The sequence below is a fragment of the Bradysia coprophila genome, unplaced genomic scaffold (assembly GCF_014529535.1).
Source record: "Bradysia coprophila strain Holo2 unplaced genomic scaffold, BU_Bcop_v1 contig_24, whole genome shotgun sequence".
NCBI classification, from domain to species: domain Eukaryota; kingdom Metazoa; phylum Arthropoda; class Insecta; order Diptera; family Sciaridae; genus Bradysia; species Bradysia coprophila.
The window spans coordinates 4,897,947-4,917,552 of NW_023503501.1; the positions used below are offsets into that span (position 1 = coordinate 4,897,947).

The 19,606-nt window shown below is 36.8% G+C and overlaps 2 protein-coding genes across 8 annotated transcripts in view; one reads left to right on the forward strand and one right to left on the reverse strand.

Annotated features, from left to right (window-relative positions):
• The window catches only part of LOC119078008 (fibronectin type III domain-containing protein 5), a 79,246-nt gene extending 72,012 nt beyond the window's left edge, over positions 1-7,234 (reverse strand). For 2 of the 3 annotated variants that reach the window (XM_037185397.1, XM_037185398.1), the window contains exon 1: positions 6,549-7,234. The gene's annotated coding sequence lies outside the window, so the exon portion shown is untranslated. The remainder of the gene's footprint in view (positions 1-6,548) is intronic. The other variant, XM_037185396.1, reaches the window with a different exon arrangement.
• A 381-nt stretch (positions 7,235-7,615) lies between these two features.
• Positions 7,616-16,883, forward strand: LOC119078004 (esterase FE4). Of its 5 annotated transcripts, XM_037185384.1 has the most exons (12): positions 13,621-14,166; positions 14,299-14,410; positions 14,521-14,667; positions 14,728-14,963; positions 15,034-15,160; positions 15,216-15,281; positions 15,341-15,402; positions 15,465-15,601; positions 15,662-15,783; positions 15,879-16,240; positions 16,320-16,454; positions 16,516-16,883. In XM_037185384.1, exons 3-12 carry the CDS (start codon positions 14,521-14,523, stop codon positions 16,814-16,816), a joined length of 1,695 nt encoding a protein of 564 aa, XP_037041279.1. In that variant the 5' UTR covers positions 13,621-14,166; positions 14,299-14,410; the 3' UTR covers positions 16,817-16,883. The 5 variants fall into 5 exon arrangements, with proteins under 5 accessions (XP_037041282.1, XP_037041278.1, XP_037041279.1 ...); XM_037185387.1 differs by lacking the exons at positions 13,621-14,166; positions 14,299-14,410 and adding an exon at positions 7,616-7,651; XM_037185383.1 differs by lacking the exon at positions 14,299-14,410 and having other exon boundaries at positions 13,620-14,166.
• Positions 16,884-19,606: the final 2,723 nt, after the last annotated feature.

The following is a 19,606-nucleotide window of genomic DNA, read 5'->3' on the forward strand; positions in this document are numbered from 1 at the left end:
CTACAACAGCCTCGGATAACAACGGAATTACGAAGACGACCCACGCAACGTTCAAAGGATCATGATCTTCATTTAGCGACATGGAATTTACGAACTCTCTATGCTCGTGGAGCGCTACAAAATACAACGGCCGATCTAATTAAATACAGAATTCACGTTGCAGCAGTGCAAGAAACAAGATGGTTGGACAGCGGCATACACACGCTACCCAATCATTCGTTCTATTTTAGCGGCTCAAACAATAGCGCACATGAATTTGGTACAGGTTTCTTTGTGGACAGGAAGGTGGATCACACGGTTATCGGTTTTGTGCCCATTAGCAAGTATATGTGCACGCTTAGGCTCAAGACCAAGACACACAAAATTACGATGGTAAATGTACACGCCCCAACGGAAGAACAGGAGGACGATATCAAGGAAGCCTTTTATGACCAGTTGGAGAGCATAATTAACGGTATCCCGTCATCTGACGTCAAGATCATTTTAGGTGATTTCAACGCGCAGATTGGAAAAGAAGATTATTACAGAGAGATTGTAGGCATACATAGTTTACACTCTCTATGTAACGATAACGGCACCAGGGCGGTAAATTTTGCGACATCATACGGTATGACCATAAGAAGCACTCAATTCCAGAGGAAAGACATCCACAAAATTACCTGGAATTCGAATGATGGAATTACCAAAAACCAAATTGACCATGTGATGATCGAGGAAAAGTACAGGAACAGTGGAACAGCATCTATGATGTCAGGAGCTTTAGGGGAACGTTGCATGATTCAGATCATGCGCTTGTCAAAATAAAATTGAGATGCAAGTTGCCAAGGTGTAATAACAGAATAGTGAATGCACGCCCCAAGTTCAACATAGATGGTCTCAAAGAAGGTGATATGAAGACCCGTTTCCAAGCAGCAGTAGAAAGCCAGCTGACTGATGAACCGCATCCGTTCGACCTTAACGAGATGACCCAAAAAACCAATGAAGTCATTTGCAATGCAGCTACCGACGTCCTTGGAAGAGCATCATCTCGAAGAAGGGAGGGGTGGTTCGACGACGAATGTGCGAATGCAGTTTTGAAGAAAAAGGAATTAAGGCTGAGGGTGCTGAGTAGAAATTCTAGAGCAAACAGCGCCGCTTACAAGCTAGAGAATGTCCGAACGTACAGGCTACTGAGGCGAAAGAAACGGGAACACCTTATCAAAGAAATCGAAACTTTGGAAGCGCACAACAGGAATGGTGATGTTCGTGAGTTCTTCAGGTCGGTGAAAAAGAGTCGAAACGGTTTCAAACCGACTTCTACGAAAATTCAGGATGAAAATGGGGAATTATTGAGCGATAACTTAACAATATTAACTGGAATGGAACAATTTTTACCACATCCAAACAATTGACGGCTTTTGCGGATGACACGGACCTCTTGGGTAGAGGCACTATCAAGGTGAAAGAGAGTCTGGTGGAAATGGACGAGGCGGCAAAGAAAGTTGGATTGGTGATTAACGAAGACAAAACCAAATACCTCGTACTAGATAGGAGTCAGGGATCCAGAATTGGACAAAACATGACCATGAATGAGTACAATTTTGAGGTTGTTCAATCTTTCAAATATCTTGGTTTCACTGTCAACGTTGCTAACGATCTGGATGAAGAACTGAAAACTCGAACGGTGCAAGCTAGTAGGTGTTTTTATGCATTGAAACACCTCTTCAGAAGCAATCTACTAAACATTACCACGAAGTATCGGCTATACAAAACTCTGGTTAGGAGTGTTGCCACTTATGCCTGCGAAACCTGGACTTTAACAGTAAATCAAGAAAACAGGCTGAGGTGTTTCGAAAGAAAAATTCAACGCTCTATCTGTGGACCAGTCAAAGTGGACGATACGTGGCGAATCAGAACAAATAGCGAGCTCATGGAAATTTTTGGTGCCGAAAATATTGTTAGCGTCATCAAAGCTGCACGACTAAGATGGGCGGGTCATGTGATCCGCATGAACGATGATAGAGTGGCAAAGAAAGTTTTTGTGAGCCAATTTGACGGCACTAGGCCCAGAGGCCGCCCAAAGAAAAGGTGGATTGACTGCGTGGAAGAGGACCTACGTGAGCTGAGTATTCGCAATTGGAAAGTTGTTGCCGAGGATCGTCAAAGATGGCGAAATGCTGTTGTGGAGTCAGCCAAAACCCGCTTGGGTTAAAAATGGCTGTTAAGTAAGTAAGTAAGATACTTGATAACAAAATGCCATCTGATGTAAAAAGTGACTGACGGGGAAAATTAATTTACCAGCAAACATACACACTAAATCGAAACATTTCCCGACATTTCCTTATCTAAGTAATATATTTAGCGGTGATAAATATCAATGTCGACAAAAAGGCAAACATAAATCCACTATCTATAGAGTCAAAGTGGTCTGAACGAACACATTTCAAATTATTCATTTCGATAAAATAGAACGGTCAATATAATTGAGCCAAATCGCCAATTACTGTCGGGAAAAATATAGAACACAGGCCGTTTCTGGATGACTGATATAAAAGAGCCCTGAAGGGAATGAAATCCAATATAACCGACACAATACCATTATCAAAACCTACACTCTTTAACGACGACGCAAAAAATTACATACATCTCAAATTGCCCTTAATTGCAACTAGTTCAATCATCTTCGTTCGACCAATGAAAAAAGAACTCATTTTCTCAACATAAAATTTCATTGATTTATCTTCGAGAAAGAAATGTATTGTTGTGTTACGTCAATTCAGCGAAAATAGACGGGAAACCATATATTAGCGAGCATTATAGTTACAGCAAATTAAGTGCAGTGAAACTTATGAGAAAAGTTCAGCTTTGATTTTGTGAATAGAATGAAAAATACTCTTAATATAAGCAAAAAAAAAGTTTAATTAAGTATTAAGTCGGAGCATAGAGGAGAATTGTATCTGGCAGCCAGAAATGGAAGTAAAAAGTTAGATGTGAAAGGAACATAGTTTAACGGATGTTAGAGTTAATTAGCGTTGCATCTGATGGAAACTTTTAAACTTAGCTGCAACACAAGACGACCGTACTTCACCTTTCATACTGTGCAGCAGGGGAATTATGTGCTTTCGATCGTCTACAGGTTTACTAATTTGTTGAAAATGTTGACGGAAAACATGAAAATATCTCGATTTTCCATTAAGTCTGAGTTGATTCACCATTACTGAAGCAGAAATCTGGATAGATTGAAACATTATATGAAGCGAATCATAATGCAAAATTTCAATTAAAATTCTAAAAATATTTCTTCAGCAATTGTGTCACGAACGGAACATTCACCTTTGTGATTATTATTTTTTTTTAAATGTGTCGCTCATTATCATTGCTGTGCAGTATATGTCGCACTCACACAATTGCTTAATCGACGATTCTTTTAAACAACCACGAATTAAGGCTAATTGGATGCTAAAAATAAGACAAAGAAGAGACTCTTGCAATAGCACCAAAGAAAAACTGCTTGACGATTTGAATGTTGATAAAATTTATGGAGCAAACCGCGATTGGATTGACCGTTTATTGATTCCTAACCGCAGTCGTTTGCATATTGAATGGAGCTCTTAACCATTCAGCAGCGGTTAGTGGTCTCGTATCGATTATTACTTTATTTCGTCACATTTAATCAAAATGCATTGACATCTGCTATCGACAACGACGACAAAAATGAACAATTCGCTCAGTTAAGTGGTCTTCTATATAGCAAAACTTAACGGTTAAACTTATGAAGTAAAAGATTTTCTATTTACCCGATACTATGAACAATAGACGTAGCAGACTTAATGTTTATACGATGACATACTTGGTGTCTCTAAAAGGTTAAATTTCCACTCCCGATACCACATCACCACTGCACAGATGTTCGTTCTAATTACGTTCCAAACTATCAACACCAAACATCCGATTCCCAAAAATCAATAACCAAAAACTTTATTTACCTAGGCTACCGAACAGATGATATTCCCATGACGCGTAAAACTTATTCAAAATCAATCTTAGTGTTACATCCCTTCGAAAAGGAGAAGGTAAGAAATATAATGATAACATGGTTCGATGGTTTATTGTAATTACATTTGCTGGAAATATATACAAATTTTATGGGAAAATCAAAGGTCGAGTCGAGGATATATCCTCTTGAAAAGAATGTTAAACTTTTCTTTTTTAAATAGGGAGCAACGGTAAAATAACATGCAATTTAAACAGCCACACAAAATTTACGATCTCATAAACCTCCGATGGGAACGAACTGGTGGGGAAACGATGTAACATCGGAAAATGCCATTAACTTGTGGAAAATAAAAGTTCACCGATTTCGAATGAGAAAAGGGAAAAGAATGTGCTGCGTTCGCATATATACACGATCGATGATCATAGCCATTATCACCAATCCCGTTAAGTTGTTATTTATTTTCACACTGCGACTCCAGCTCCATGCACAGCAAAGAGATAGTTTTTGATTTTCATTTATTCATGTTTTGTTTTGCTATTGTGCAGCAATAAGTCCAGGAACAACAGTTTTGTTGTTACAACTAACACGATATGAAACATTATGTAAATCAATGACTGGACCGAAAATTTTTCTGATGTATCACGGAAACAATTCAACCTTTTTCGGTTAGTTTTGCAATTTTTGCCCGGAATAAAAGTTTTCGGAGAAACGTGATTTGGGTTCGGTGTCCATTTTCGTTATGTAATTATATTTTCAGAAGAATATTCACTGAATGATACCAAAAAAAAGTTCAGTTCTTGTAATTTTGTTTCATCAGATGGTTGTTCATTCCGTGTCTTCCGTTTTAATCCAACAAACAATTGACACGAGAACATATTGTTCTAAATATATAATTTCACGTTTTGAGCTCATCTGTGTCGCCATAACGACAATGGTAAACGACATTTCGAATACCGAGAATATATTCCGTGCATGTGGAACATTTTCATTATTATAATATCCATTCACTGCATCATACGAGTGCTTTTCATCTCCATTTATGATTCTATAGTGGCAACAACCTTCTTGGATTTTATGCACAAAGAGTAGTACGAAATCACAATGCACGGAACTTCCGAAATCGCTTTTGTCATATCCTCTTTTTCGTTACATAAATATAGAGCACTGAGTGCAAATGTACCGTGAAGGAGTATTGAAAGTATACTTACACTCGAACGGAAACAGTTGCGTGAGGTTGAAATATGTCAATAGGGTTTTTTGAGGAAGCTTCTTAATGTTTAACGAGGTCAGTGTTTATTTTTAGTTGAATGTTGAATAAGTAAAGGATTGAAACAAACTGCTCGCTCAAAAATTAATCAACACCTCGGAAGGGTTCGAATAAAAATTCGACAATTTTGTTTACTAGATCAGATACTTCTTCCAGTCATAGACAATGTTTGTAAAACTCTAGCATTACGTCGCCGTATATATCAAAATATATTGTTAAACAAATGAAGTAAAAGATTATTACTTGTCTAGAAAACCCTTAGATCAAATGTAGTAATAGATTCGATAGGTGTCCTTCCCAATAATAATAATTGCTGTCTAAGAAAGACTAGAAGCCAGCATCAAAATTGGAACGAAATTGGTGGAAAATCTTTTTTTTAGAGAAGAGCTGTTGCTGTATCGTCTCGTATACTTCAGTGAAATCACATTAGTTTTAAATTTTCGTTATCATGTAAAGTATAATCCATCACAGAAGCTATGGAAAAATGTTGAGCTTTTCCACTTGAAATTCTCAGTACTTCCTTCCTTGTTATGTAAATGATACTCTAAGCTTTGCTGGACTTCTACAAATGAGTTATGTCGACCTAGCCGTTACGCTTGGCAAGTGTAGCAAAGCAAAATAACCTATCCTACAACTCATTGAAAGTCGTATAGCTTCATGAAATAAAAATGAATACAAACAGTGAAGAGAGTGTGTAAAGTGTACCAGTGCCAGTAAATAAGGAAATTGATTTTTTGTTCTGTCATGTATAAGAATTGTACGATAACCTAAAGTAATCCGACGATCGATGTCAATGAAATCAATTCTTTTCATTATTAAACAGCATGCGATAAATATTTCCCAGACAGTGGTACTCGAAAAGAAAATTATGGCTAGGGATGTATAAAAGAGTCTTTTTAAAAGCAAGAATGATGGCATAGAGCTGATGAAATTGCACGTTCAATTTATTTCATTGTTCCTAATCCATCATGTAATTCGATATTGAAGCCCATCAGCTATTGTTTAAAGCTATCAAAATACTTTTCCTCTGACTCATCACATATACTCAAGACATATAATTTTCGGTTTCAGATTCAAATTTACATTATTGCCTCTCTCCAGTAGTTGTCATTGTTATAGTAGTTTTAGGTGTACAAGTAGCACATAAACTAAGCTAATTCAAAAATCGATACATTTCGTTTTAAAGTAATGATTTGGAAAGGTCACTTTGAGTGTAGAGATTGAACAGTTAGTAAGTCGATTGTTCGAAATAGAGACAAAGGAACGATAAATAAATAATTAGAAAAATATTTTATTTCCACTTACCATGAACAGTTCGTGCTTGGTGTGCCAACTCTGTGTTAAATGTAAGATTTTTTTTGGTATTTGTGGTATTTATGTACGTAAAATTTCACAAAAGAAAATTTGAAAACAGTTAAAATTTGAAAATTTCAGACATACTGGGTAAACAATTCTGACACATTGACATCTCTAATTTTTGTGTCACACGCGTCACACTCACTAAATTTTATTTTATATTTATAATAGATGAAGAGACGATTCGCTTGTTCAATTTTCAAACCACTAATACCTTAATATGTGTACACAACATACGTATAATGATTATATTGACTTATTAATATTCTTTTCCTTTTGACATTAAATAATTGAATTCGTTTCACTGATGGATACAGTGGGATTATGTGTATTATGTTAAATGTGTGCCCTTTGATTACATATATTTAAACAAAAATATTTATTGTAACACTAATTACAAACACATTAAAAATGCTGAATTTATGATTATTTTCACTTTATCGGAAATTCGGTGTCAATCAAAATATTTTCGTCGTTTCCATTAAAACAACACAACAAACATCTAATCGTTTCGAAAATAAATACAAAAAATTACTTTCATTCCCTTACAATTGCAATTGCATTTAATGTTTCCAACTAACTCTGTACATTTGATTTTCCACTTAACATTACACTATTCACACTCCAGAGTAGCACAGTCACAGTCACAGAGAACGGACGTGTTTATGCGTTGCTCTCTAAAAGTGTTTCTTTTGTGTGGCTGTGTGTGAATTCATTTTCGATTTTGTCTAATTTCTGTGCCAACTTTTACGGCTTTGGTGTTTTTATTTTGCTGTAATGGTTAAATGGTGAAATTATTTTAAAGGTTTTATTAACGAAGTCAAAGTGTTGTTCTCGTAGGTCATTTTCTCTTTGATCAATAAAGTTGTTCTCGCCTCATTGTGCGATATCAACAATTGTGTTATTTCCTTTGTTATTTAACATGTGCTTCGTGGCGTCGGTGTACGGATTAACAATCGACTCTACCAGAAGCTAATGCTAAATTACGTGCTCGATTAATGTACGAAAATGACACATTGCCGTATGGCATCTGGCAGTCAATTTTAGTGCAGGTAAGGTACAAACGCCTCGGGTTCTCATTTGACACCCCAAAACCACATAGCAAATTTTTACAAATTTGCTGTGGTACAATCCCAAGATACAGAAACTATCTTGTACTCCAAAATGACCGCGAGGTTTAACAGATCTATTGATTGATACGTTGTATGGATGTCAAGGGATATGACGAAATACGAATCATTCAAACGCTACAACCTGCAACGCCAGAACGAGTTCAGTCACATGGTGGCATGGCGATTTATACGAAGAGGCAACTCATGGCCTATGGTGATTAGACACTTGCTATTACCTAAAACTAATAGCCGTGACCGTAACAAAGTCGGAAATATCAAAAAACCCAACATTCGCTTTCTCCATAAAAGAAACCATATCGACATAATGTCAATAGTAGAAAGAGCTACAACATGACAATGTTGATAGCGCCATCTTTGGGAAAATGTACAGGTCAATTAGTGATGGTTGTGGTATTCGCATACCACCCACGGCTTGGAGAATTCACAACGTATGGGACGTTAACACACGGTCGATTTGTGAACAATCTAAGTCGGGAGAGATATGATGTAAAATCACAGTCCATATGATCAAGAGACTTGTACAATAGCACAACAGGCCCATCTGAGGCTTAGGTGCTGGGCTTACACCCTCCCATCTAATCTAATCTAATCTAATTCACACTCCAGTTTCATACAGCCATTCAACGGAATCAAATCGACACTAGATTTCAATATAGTTTTACGTTTCCTTTTGATTATTTCAAAAAAAAACCAAAAACAAGAAAATGTTACAGAGAGAAAATGATGTGTTATTCATATAATGTTCCGTATGATATTATAATTGATTCGCCGATACGTATGAACGCCAGGCATGGACTGAACTACCGCCATGCCAGACATAATATATACACACAGTCGAGCCAGTGCGAGACGATATACCTTTAACTTTTTCCTCTATTCTCGTATCAGACGGTATATATACAATCATATTCTGTTTTCACAGAGCGCAACTGACGAACGGGAAAAAGCGTCTCGATTATATTGTACACAGAAAAAAAGCACGCTGTGTGGAAAAGCTCTGAAATGCTGTTTGCACCTGGTCGTATACATTTTATGTAGATGATATGAGATTCTCATAAGTTTTGTCGGCGAGAGTGAGTGATGAATGGTATGACAAATTTTTGTTTTGTGTCAAAGAAACTTTCGTTGAATTATCGTTTACTGTGAGTTATTGAGTGTTTGTGAAAAGGTTTTTTTGTTGAAGCGGAAAGCTTAGAGTGAACGCAGAATTGGAATTATAAATCATGCAGCCGGAGAAAGTTGTTTGTCTCTCGCTAAAGTTTGGAGCAACAAAAAGTAAAAAAAAAAACGAAAAAAAAACTTAGAAAATCCGCTTAAGGAGAAAGACATTTAAGCAAATTCACCTTTTTCATTTAACAAAAATGGACATTTCAACTAAGTTAACTTTATTTCATTTATCAAAAATGGACATTGTTGCAGAAAGAGCGCCAATTAGGACAGAAATTTGGGGGCTGCATACTATTAATTCAAAATCAAACATGGCCTCCGATTTTTTCACTGCCAAAAATCAGTCCTAATGGCAATTTCGGTAAGGTCAGATAATTTTAGAAAACAGACCTGACCTCAACCTGGTTCCATTGGAACCTGTCACGTAACCTGATATTTTCATACACATTTTCAGATACCAATTATGAGATCAGATAAACCTGTCAGGTTTCGGGTCATGTCATAGCACTATCAAGCTAAGCAGACAGTGCTATGGTCAGGTGTGATTTGATCACTATATTCAGGTTTCAGATAAATTCACCTGACCTGATTTATTGAATCCGGTTCATGTGAAAACAGTTTCAAGCTGCATCAGTTCAGTTTCAAGTAATCCTGAACACTCCGAGCTTTAATCGATATTGATCCACTCCACTATCAATCAACACTCATTTATATAACAATAGGTAACAAGGGTCCAGGTTTCGAGTGAAGTTCTTTTAGATCACGAAGCCGAGTCAATAATAAAATGATAACGTCACTCTTCAATTTCTTATTTTTGTATTGCTGGAGTCAAGGATGAAGGATGTCCTTCAAGCTATAAAAAGAAGCGTTCCTCTTCATTTTTATCCCGAGGTATTTATGTAGTGGATTTTACATTCTGCGAGAGCCTAAACCAAATTTCTTGTTTTATCATTTACATGACTGGGGATAAAAAGATGAAAAGTAGAAGTTTCGTGTGAAATTTGCTGAGCTGAGGCGTAGCAGAAGTCAATAAACACACGAAAACGAGACTTTTCTTTTTTGTCCCGATCCCGAGTTATGAATGGATTTTATATTATATGAGGGCGTCGAAAGCAGTGCTTGAAACATGAAAAGTACGGTTTTCGACGCATGCAGCATTCGATCCCAAGGAAAACAAAAGCATGTAATAGTACATTACTATGCAAGGGAAGTAAAGCGATATCTCGTATCCAGATGAGAAAAAGTATCCGAGGGCGGCAGCCCGAGGTACTTTTACTCATCGTGATACGAGATATCACTTTATTTTCCGTGTGTAGTACGACGTTTTACTATGCGAGTGATGTAAAGGTTATTGCCTATACATGTAATAGCCTTATTACATGCACCAGCATAGTAAAAAGACATTTTATTTTGGGTGATACGGCAACGGCAGTAATAGAAAGAGGTTGAATTGTCAAGATATTTTTCAATTGCTCCCGTATTTTTGCTGGCTCTGCATACCAGAATAACAAAAAATTCTTCAGAAACGTTCAAACATTTACCAATTTTTCATGAAAACTCTTTCGTAATTTTTCCAGTCGATTATCAGTTTAGCGAACGATGAACTTCAACTTTCTATCGAGTTACTTTTTCCCCGGCCAGTCCTTTTATTTATTCTTTTGCCTCTCACATATCGACTGAACCCATTGGCAAAACCATTACAATTCAACAAGTTTCTAAAAATTATTTCAGCGATAAAACACAACACACATGACCTTGAATAACAGGCAACCCCCATGCGTTTAAATTTAAACAAATTTATGCATAGGAAAAGATAAATATTTTCAAAGTTGAAGCAACACGGAATTTTTTGAATTGTCGATTAAGTCATGTTGTTAATATATATGCTGAATGTGCAATCGAGCATTTTGTATAATACGAACGTGTACATAAATGGAAATGATAATAGACTTTTGCCATATTGTGCCTACAGTAAATTATCCAAAAACATACACAATTAGTAATTCGGTAAAACAACTTCATCCAGCAAAACAGAACCTTGGCTTTGCCTTTGTACCTCCTTAAACTCAAGGGCGAAACTAAAAACTTCGGTAGTACAACCAACAAAGTCAGATTGAATTATGTTTCTCTATGGATTGTAAATTATTTCAGTCACGAAATTTTTTTAAATTGCACATTATTATATGCCGCCATGCCACCGGTATTGATTAAGACAACTTCTCTGCTAATATCCAACAGTTCCATTGAAGAGGTAGCGTATTGTAAAGTGTTATACAGACATAGATGGCAAGTATAAGTATATACAGAATGAAGGATGAAAAGAAAAGCTTTTAACAATACACAAGATCGTACAAGATGCAATACGTGCCGTCGACGGTCTTTTTACATTATTTTGCGAATGATTTCGTACATTTTCAGTTTCCTTATTCATTTTTTTCTCGTATAGTGATAATAAGTTTGTAATAATTTAGATGGTGACACGACATATAGATACTGCTGGAACGGGAGAAATAAATTTAAAAAATACTTACGCAAAGCTCATATATAAGTATATTAAACGTGTGTAAGTGTATCACGTACAAGACGTTCGTGCATGATAAAAATAATCAAACAAACGTAAAACATAGACTTTGGAAATTTAATAAGCTCGCAAACAAAACAAAAAAAATGTTAAAGAAGAGCTCTGTTGTCTGTAATCGTACCTGAGAGATATGACATATTGTTCTAGAGAACATTCAGTCCCTCATGTACTCGAAAATATGTGAACGAAAAATATGATAAGACTTCTTCAATGCATTTGAAAGAAACACGTCTACAAAACCAAGGACGACCAAGGATTTACATATTCTGAATTCCACACATAATTCAATTTTGCCATACTGATGAAGCACAAGCAACTCATTTGACTTTCATTGCCTTACATACATTAGTTGTTCGCTTAAAACATAAAAACTCCGTGAGGATCGAGCTATTAATCATTGAATCTGTTATTTATATGCTCACACACACTCATTTCTAGCACGAAATTGCTCCCACCTGTGTACTTGCTGTCATATGATACAAAATCTGTTACTTCATTTGTTTCGTCACACATTTTTTATTATTTATAAAAACCATCTGGTCGGGTCGGCAGTCGGCCTTGACTGCTGGAACTGTCTTTCTTTTTATTAATTTACTTTTATGTATTTTTGTACGAATGAACCTAGATATTCAAGGAATGTTTAAATATTACCAGACCAGATTTTGTATTCCTTCAATTGAATGTTTTATTTTTACAGTCGCAGTGCGTCTGAGTTTATGTATTTTAGGATAATAAGTCTTGTAATAAGCTCATATCAGTAGGCTTAATGTGGAAATTTAAAGTGATTAAAAATACTGATCATTTTTGGGTGGCTGCGATATTATATCCCTATACTTTCGATTGTATAGTTTCGTTTTCTATTGGTTTCAATCTTGGTATCAATTCACTGCAGCACGTTTGGGCTTATGCATCTTAATGCAGTATCCACATCCACAATAAACGTCAATCAATTTATTCAAGTCATCATAAGATTCAGCATAAAGCAAATGACCTCGCAAATGACCTCGCAAATGACACAAACAATCATAGTGAATATTTAGTGAAAAACAGTTTCGAGTGATTCTCTCCTTCCTGGTGCAAGGTGAGATACTGTCAACAAAACAAAGACTCAAAAAAAAGTTGATAACCAATCAAGTTATTTTCCATCATAGACCAGTCGTGTTGACGTGCCAATCAACATTAACTAATGATGCCATTTTAAAGGTCCTCAATAGTGGTGACTTTAAAAACCGTTTTTTAAATTAACGAACAAAATAATTTCAGATTGTATGTGTCACTTACGACTATCTTCACAGCATTCATGTCAAGAATTGTTGTATATCTTAAAGGCAACAGCTTTTTTGTATGTTTTCTTCACGTTTTACCGACTGAATTAGCACGAAAACTATTGCAGGGATTTCTAAGCACATAAATTCAAGAAATTGAGCACTAAATTGCACAATCGAAGCTAAATTATTTATAAAAATCAAATTTTCACAACACTCACTGTTTCATTAATTTGACTTTATAATTATTTCGGTGAATAAGTCGTAACTTTCGTTTAGGATACTAGAAAGCACACACGCGCAACCATTTTCTGGCCGAAACTGAAAGTGAATCACTTCGATTTACGCGAAATACTTCAAATATTCGACACAAACTTGTTTAAGATTAAAAGTTTATACTGAGGCGATTTGACATTTCATCAAAACAAAATTCATTGAAGACTAGGTGAACTGCGTGAACAATCACGACAGGGTAAAGTTAACCAGGCAGGAGCGCTGATTTGACTAGGGACCTGAATAATCTAGAAGCCCTATATTTTTTGCGAATAAAATTTTTCAATTTATGTCAGTCTTCATTTGAGTTCATTTTCATACAGTGTATTTGGTACCTTATTTGACCTTTCGAAAATGAACCGCTACTGCCTGGTTTATTTTACGCTGCCGTGGAACAATACATACTGTAATTCTAAAGTGCGAAACTTAAGACCTTATCTTAGCGGTTCATTTTCGAAATGTCAAATAAGGGACCTAATACACGGCATGAAAATGAACTCAAATGAACACTGACATAAATTGAAAAATTTTATTCGCAACAAATATAGGGCTACTAGATTATTCATGTCCCTAGTCAAATCAGCGCTCCTGCCTGGTTAACTTTACTATGTCGTGACTTAGATAATAATAACAATAATTGAACATTTTTGAATTGAATTGGAGTCGTTACCATGGACTGGACACCTTTTATCAGGTGACAATAGATTAGGTTTCCGAAGTATTTTCGATATTTGTTTCTTTGGACCGCCTAATGTTCTAAGAACTAAAACAATTTCCAAGAGATTCAAATTTGATTTCAATGTTGGCGCTATTTCGAATGAAAGAAGTGAACTGGTTAACGTTTGATTGACAGAGGTTTTGTTATTATTCAGTGAAGACGGACAGAAAGGGACAGATGGTTTTCCAATATTTTAATTATTATCGCAACTAGCGAGACGAATATAAACTGTCTGTGCTGCTGTTAGCTGACAGTTGTATTTACATATAAATTGCAAGAAACGGTTCTGTTGCACTTTAAATTACAAATACCTGCAAATATTTGTGTGAAGACCGTGTCTAGTAATACTCTGATTCAGTGAAAAATGATAAATGCAATTAGGAACTTCAATATCGTCTGTGTCAGCAAGAGATTCGTGCTATTTGGAAGGGTTAGTTCATTCATTCATTCATTTGCTAATAGATGTTTGTGATCAGTGTACAGTAATAACAATCCAAAGGCATCGAAAATATCAGGCGCCTTCAGTCTTTTCGTTGAAAGTTTCATTGACTTTCTGTTTTAGATTTTATGAATGAAAAAGTTGTTACAGTGACACCAAACACAACTCGTTTAATCTTCAGAGTCCAAAGTCTAATCGCGATTGGTTTTTGTCATACGTCTATCAATAACGTAAGGTAGTTGTTTTTATGTACCGTACCACCTCAACATCATCAGTGTCAGCTAGACTACTCGAACATGAAATTTTAACCAAGCCCAACACTTTTCCGGTAAATCGACTTTTCAGATGATCTCGTCACAAAGCTCGCCCCAGATAACACTCAATCAGGGTACAGTGATTGGAGTTGAAGAAAAACTACCGAATGGTAATGCCTATTACACCTACAAAGGTATACCGTACGCAGAGCCACCACTAGGAAAGCTTCGTTTCAAGGTATGAATTCAATCAGGGACACGACAGATCTGTGAATAATTCAGTTGAAAAATGCTGTAGGATCCCATTCCCTTATCGAAGTTCTCAGAAAACATCCTCGACTGTACGAAAGAGAGAGACGTTTCGCATCACAAGGACCTGGTCAGTGCTGAATACGTTGGATCAGAAAATTGTCTACATCTAAATGTTTATTCGCCACTACCGCCAAGAGATTCCAGCATCAACACCAGTAAATTGGCTGTCCTAGTTTGGATCCATGGCGGTGCCTTCATGTCCGGCTCCGGAAATACTGACTAGTGAGTACGGTTCGCTGAATTGATGGAAATTGCATTCATTTGTTAATGGTTTTCGATTCTGATATTTTAGCTACTCTCCCGAGTATTTAGTGCAAGAAAATGTGGTGGTTGTGACATTGAATTACCGGCTTGGAGTATTAGGATTTCTGTGTCTGCCGGAAGCAGGTGTGCCTGGAAATGCAGGACTGAAAGATCAAGTAACTTAATTGTGTCATCTAATGGTGTGATCGCTAACCAATCGACATGTTTCAGCTAGAAGCCTTGAAGTGGGTGAATAGAAATATTTCTAAGTTCGGTGGAGATGCGAGCAATGTGACGGTATTTCAGCCTCAATTGTTCAATAGAAATGAAAATCAAAATCCAAACAATTATTCTAGTTATTTGGAGAATCGGCAGGAGCTGGATCAGTAGGACTACATATGTTATCAGACAAGTCACGGTAATTTCCTCCGTAATTTGTCTCGACGTTTGAAACCATAAAACTCTGTTTCACCATCGCAGGAAATATTTTCACAAAGCCATTTGTCAAAGTGGATCTTCATTACACGAATGGCTCATTCAACCGGATCCGGTGGGGAAATCAAAAAGAATTGCTGAACTGTTGGGTTTTGAGGGTGGTTCACAAACCGAAACTTTAGGTAAATTCATTGCTGAATAACGAAAAAATTGTCCGTAAAATTTACAGTTTTTGATTGCAGACTATTTACAAGGCGTAGAAGATTTGAACGGTTTCCAGAAGCACTTTGGTAATGTGTTAAGTGCAGATGAGAAACGTCGAGGACTTCCTTTGTGTTTCAAGCCGTGCATAGAAATAGACACGGTATGTGAATCGCTGGACCATTGCGATACGCAATTTACATTTTATGTTCAATTCAATCAATACCTCGCTATTTTCAATGACGATTCATCGTACAGCCCAATGCAATCCTAACCAAGTCACCATTAGAACTAATGAATCGACCAAATTCCGTCCAAATACCAGTTATGATCGGTTACAATTCTGCAGAAGGCATCATCACTCTACTGGACATTTACAAAAAATTTGACGCGTACGACAAAGATATTGGCAGAATGATACCTAGATCGTTGAACGTACCAAACGACTCGTCCAGCCAACCGGAATCACTAAAATTGGCCGAATTGATTCGCAAATTTTATTTTGATGGACAAACGATATCCAAGGAATTGCTCAGTGAAATGTCAGATCTTCAAACTGATTATCATTTTGCCATTGGTGCCCAACTTTATGCTGAGATGCATTGCAGACGGCATCCGAAGTAAGTGCCAATGTTTTCCAGTGCTAGTGGATAGTTAACGTACGGTGCATTAGTTCCAATTTCTTAATTGGTTTTTCAGTTCCCCACTTTATTTTTACCGATTCGCCTACGACGGAAAGCTCAATATGTTCAAGAAGTTGCTAATCGTACGACAAAAGGCCTTGAAACAGGTGAAAGGGGCTTGTCATGGTGACGAACTATTTTATTTATTCAAGTAAGTACCCCAAAGACACCGAAGATATACGAACACTGACCACATGCTTTCACTTCCATAGTCTGAAGATTGTGGACATCGAACGTTTGGAGAAATCTGTTAGTACACGAGTGGCTAGCGAAATGTGTAAAATGTGGACGAATTTCGCCAAATATGGAGAACCGACACCGTCAACAGAGACATCACTATCGGTAAAATGGGATCCGGTGCAACCGGCAAAGGATGGCGAAAAGTTTGTGTTAGACTATTTGGAAATTGACGAAAGGTCACGGATGTTAACTGACCCGGACAATGATCGGATCACTTTTTGGAGAAATTTGTATGAAAAGTGGAATGGCGGCTTTCTGAAACCGAAATTGTAAATTGTTGGTGCTGTTTAATGGGACTATTTAATAAAAAAGTTAAAGAATTCACGTACTCCTAGTCGAACCAGTTGCATTTTACTAATTGATCAAATTGCCTTAAGTTTTTAAAGAAATGGTTCCAAGAAATGGTTTACATTCAACTCTGTGTGAGAGCCGTGAGAGAGCCAGCTGTCAATTAAACAAATCAGAAATTGAAATAAATCAATTTTGTCTCTCACACAGACTTTCTTGGTAAGTAGAAGTCAAGCATTAGGTTCGGAACGAACAGAGAGGCGAATGTGTATATGCAACACACGCACGAAATCTTATATAGGGACGGTTAGACTTAACGGTAGCGCTGTACTAAAACGTTATAAAATGCGTCCAAGTATTAAACAAATCATGAAATCTACAGGTTTAGGCACAACTTAGTTGACCACGAAGACAGCGGCAACGTACCCAAATTCCAAGTGGCATCTCTACGACCTTAGAATAGAAGACAATTTTCTGTCTACTAAAAAATGTGTATGGAAAATATCCACTGAATTAAACAGGGGCGAGCCGAATTTAAAACACTTTATTTATTTTAAATTGTACCAAATAAACATTTATTACCGACCGGTTTCGTCAGCTAAGCTAACATCATCAGAGCAATAAATCGACTGAAAATTAAATTGTAAAAGTTAACATAAATCACCCATCTATTAACAAAACAAATGCAAAAAGATAAGGTCGTCATATAAGGTGCATTACATCATGAAAAAACTTCTTATTTTCTCATTTCTATCGAAAACAAAAACAAAACAAAAATCTCTAAAATACATTACGTTATAAATGCTCTTCAATTGCAGAATCACATATCGAATGACATGATTTTCTCTCATTGATTAGAAATGCTGATTCATTCCTCAAAAAGACAGTCATAATAAATTTCGCTCACACTCGAATTTGGCGTATCTTCAGTTAGATCAATGATTCTCTCATCAACCTTTCTTTTTAAAACAAACAAATTGAGCAATGGAGATTTTAAATTTCCATCGTCGATGTTCAAAAGGTTCTCGTGCTTATGTTTATGGATATGTACAGCCTCGTAGTATTCAACCTTCCAATGCTGCTTGACGGGTTGTATAAGTTTCAAATCACTTATGTTTATTTCATGTTTGGTGATAAAGATGTGTCGACCAACTGCTGTCTTTTGTTTCCACCGAGCTGAATTAACGTGCTCATTGAATCGTATGAAAAGCTTACGGATTGTCATACCAAAATATGACCGACCACAGCAGCCACAGTTAATTCTGTAGATTCCAGATTTGTGGAGATCCAGTGGTGTGTCCTTTAATGTGCCAAGCAAATCTCGCAGTGATCCTTCATTCCTATGGACTAAATCTACACCAAAATTCTTGTAGACTGGTCCCAAAACACGGGTTACTTTTGGAAAATATCTAAAACTGACTCTCTTAGGCGGTTCTTTGGGTTCATCGTAGAAAGTTGTCAAACCACTTAAAAGGTTCTTCTCCTTATGTTTGTCGATGATTTCCATGATCGCTGATCTCTTAAAGCCATTCACCGACCCAATTTCAAGGATCTTTTCGGTTTCTCTCTCGATTTGTTCCTCATTCAGCGGAAGGTTTACCATAAAATCAGCCATCGAATGATATGCCGCCATTTTATGCTTCATGTCATGGAAAGAATCGCTAGTAATCAACCTCATCGTTTTCGTCGGCTTTCTGTATACGTCCACTCTCACCTGTCCATCAACTATTTCGCACATTACGTTCAAGAAAGGAAGTCTACCATCATCTGTTTGCCTTTCTATTGTGAAACGAATAGCACCTTTCTTGACTTTATCCATTTCATCTTCAAACAGCTTCTTTATAGCGTCGAATTTCCTCCTATTCTGAATCACGAAAGTGTCGTCAATATATTGTCTATAGAATCGTGGGAACAACGGATGTTTTTCAAGTTTGGTTTCGAAAAAGCACATAAACAATTCTGCCATGAAACCAGACAGTGAGTTGCCGATCCCAGCTCCATCAAATTTCCTATATAAACGGAAACAATTGTGTTTCATGCATACAGCTGCAAGTTCTGTGTAAGCCAGCGCCATTGGTGCGGAAACACCATTCTCAATTAACCATGCCATAAGAATCTTCAGAGTAAAGTCTATCGGTATGTTTGGATACATAGATGAAACGTCTAGCGAACCCATCTCCTCGTTCCTGTTGACCACTTCACCATTCACTTGTCTTGCGAACTCTGTACCATTTAAAACCGACTTCCCTTTCGGTTTCGGGAGTTTACCAAAAATCTTCACCAACTTTTTCGCAATTTTCTCAGTCGGCGCATTTACGTTCGATGCAACTGGCCGAGCCTTTCTGTCACCATCAGCATCCGGTTCTTTATGAATTTTGATCAACAAATATAGACATGGGACTTCAGGATTACTGACCTTCCAAGTTCTTAATTCATATCTCGGGTTGTCACTGAACTGAACCGTTCAAATTCGAGTGCCAGCACTCTTGAGTGTCCACTCCACTCAATAAAAAGTACTCCGTGAGAGAGCGAGCTGTCAAATAAACAAAGAAAAAATTTAAAAAAATTAAATTTTGTCTCTCACACGTACCTTTTTTGTAAGAGGAAACTAAGCATTACGTGATTTAACCTCTTACATCAGAACCTCTCAAAAACGACGTCGAAGAGTCACTGTGGTTTGTTAACATATCGTCAAAATTTAGGTGAATTGACAAGAAATCAGGGTCAAATCATCCAGAAAAGGTTCAAACTGGTCACAAAATCGCACTAGTCGCA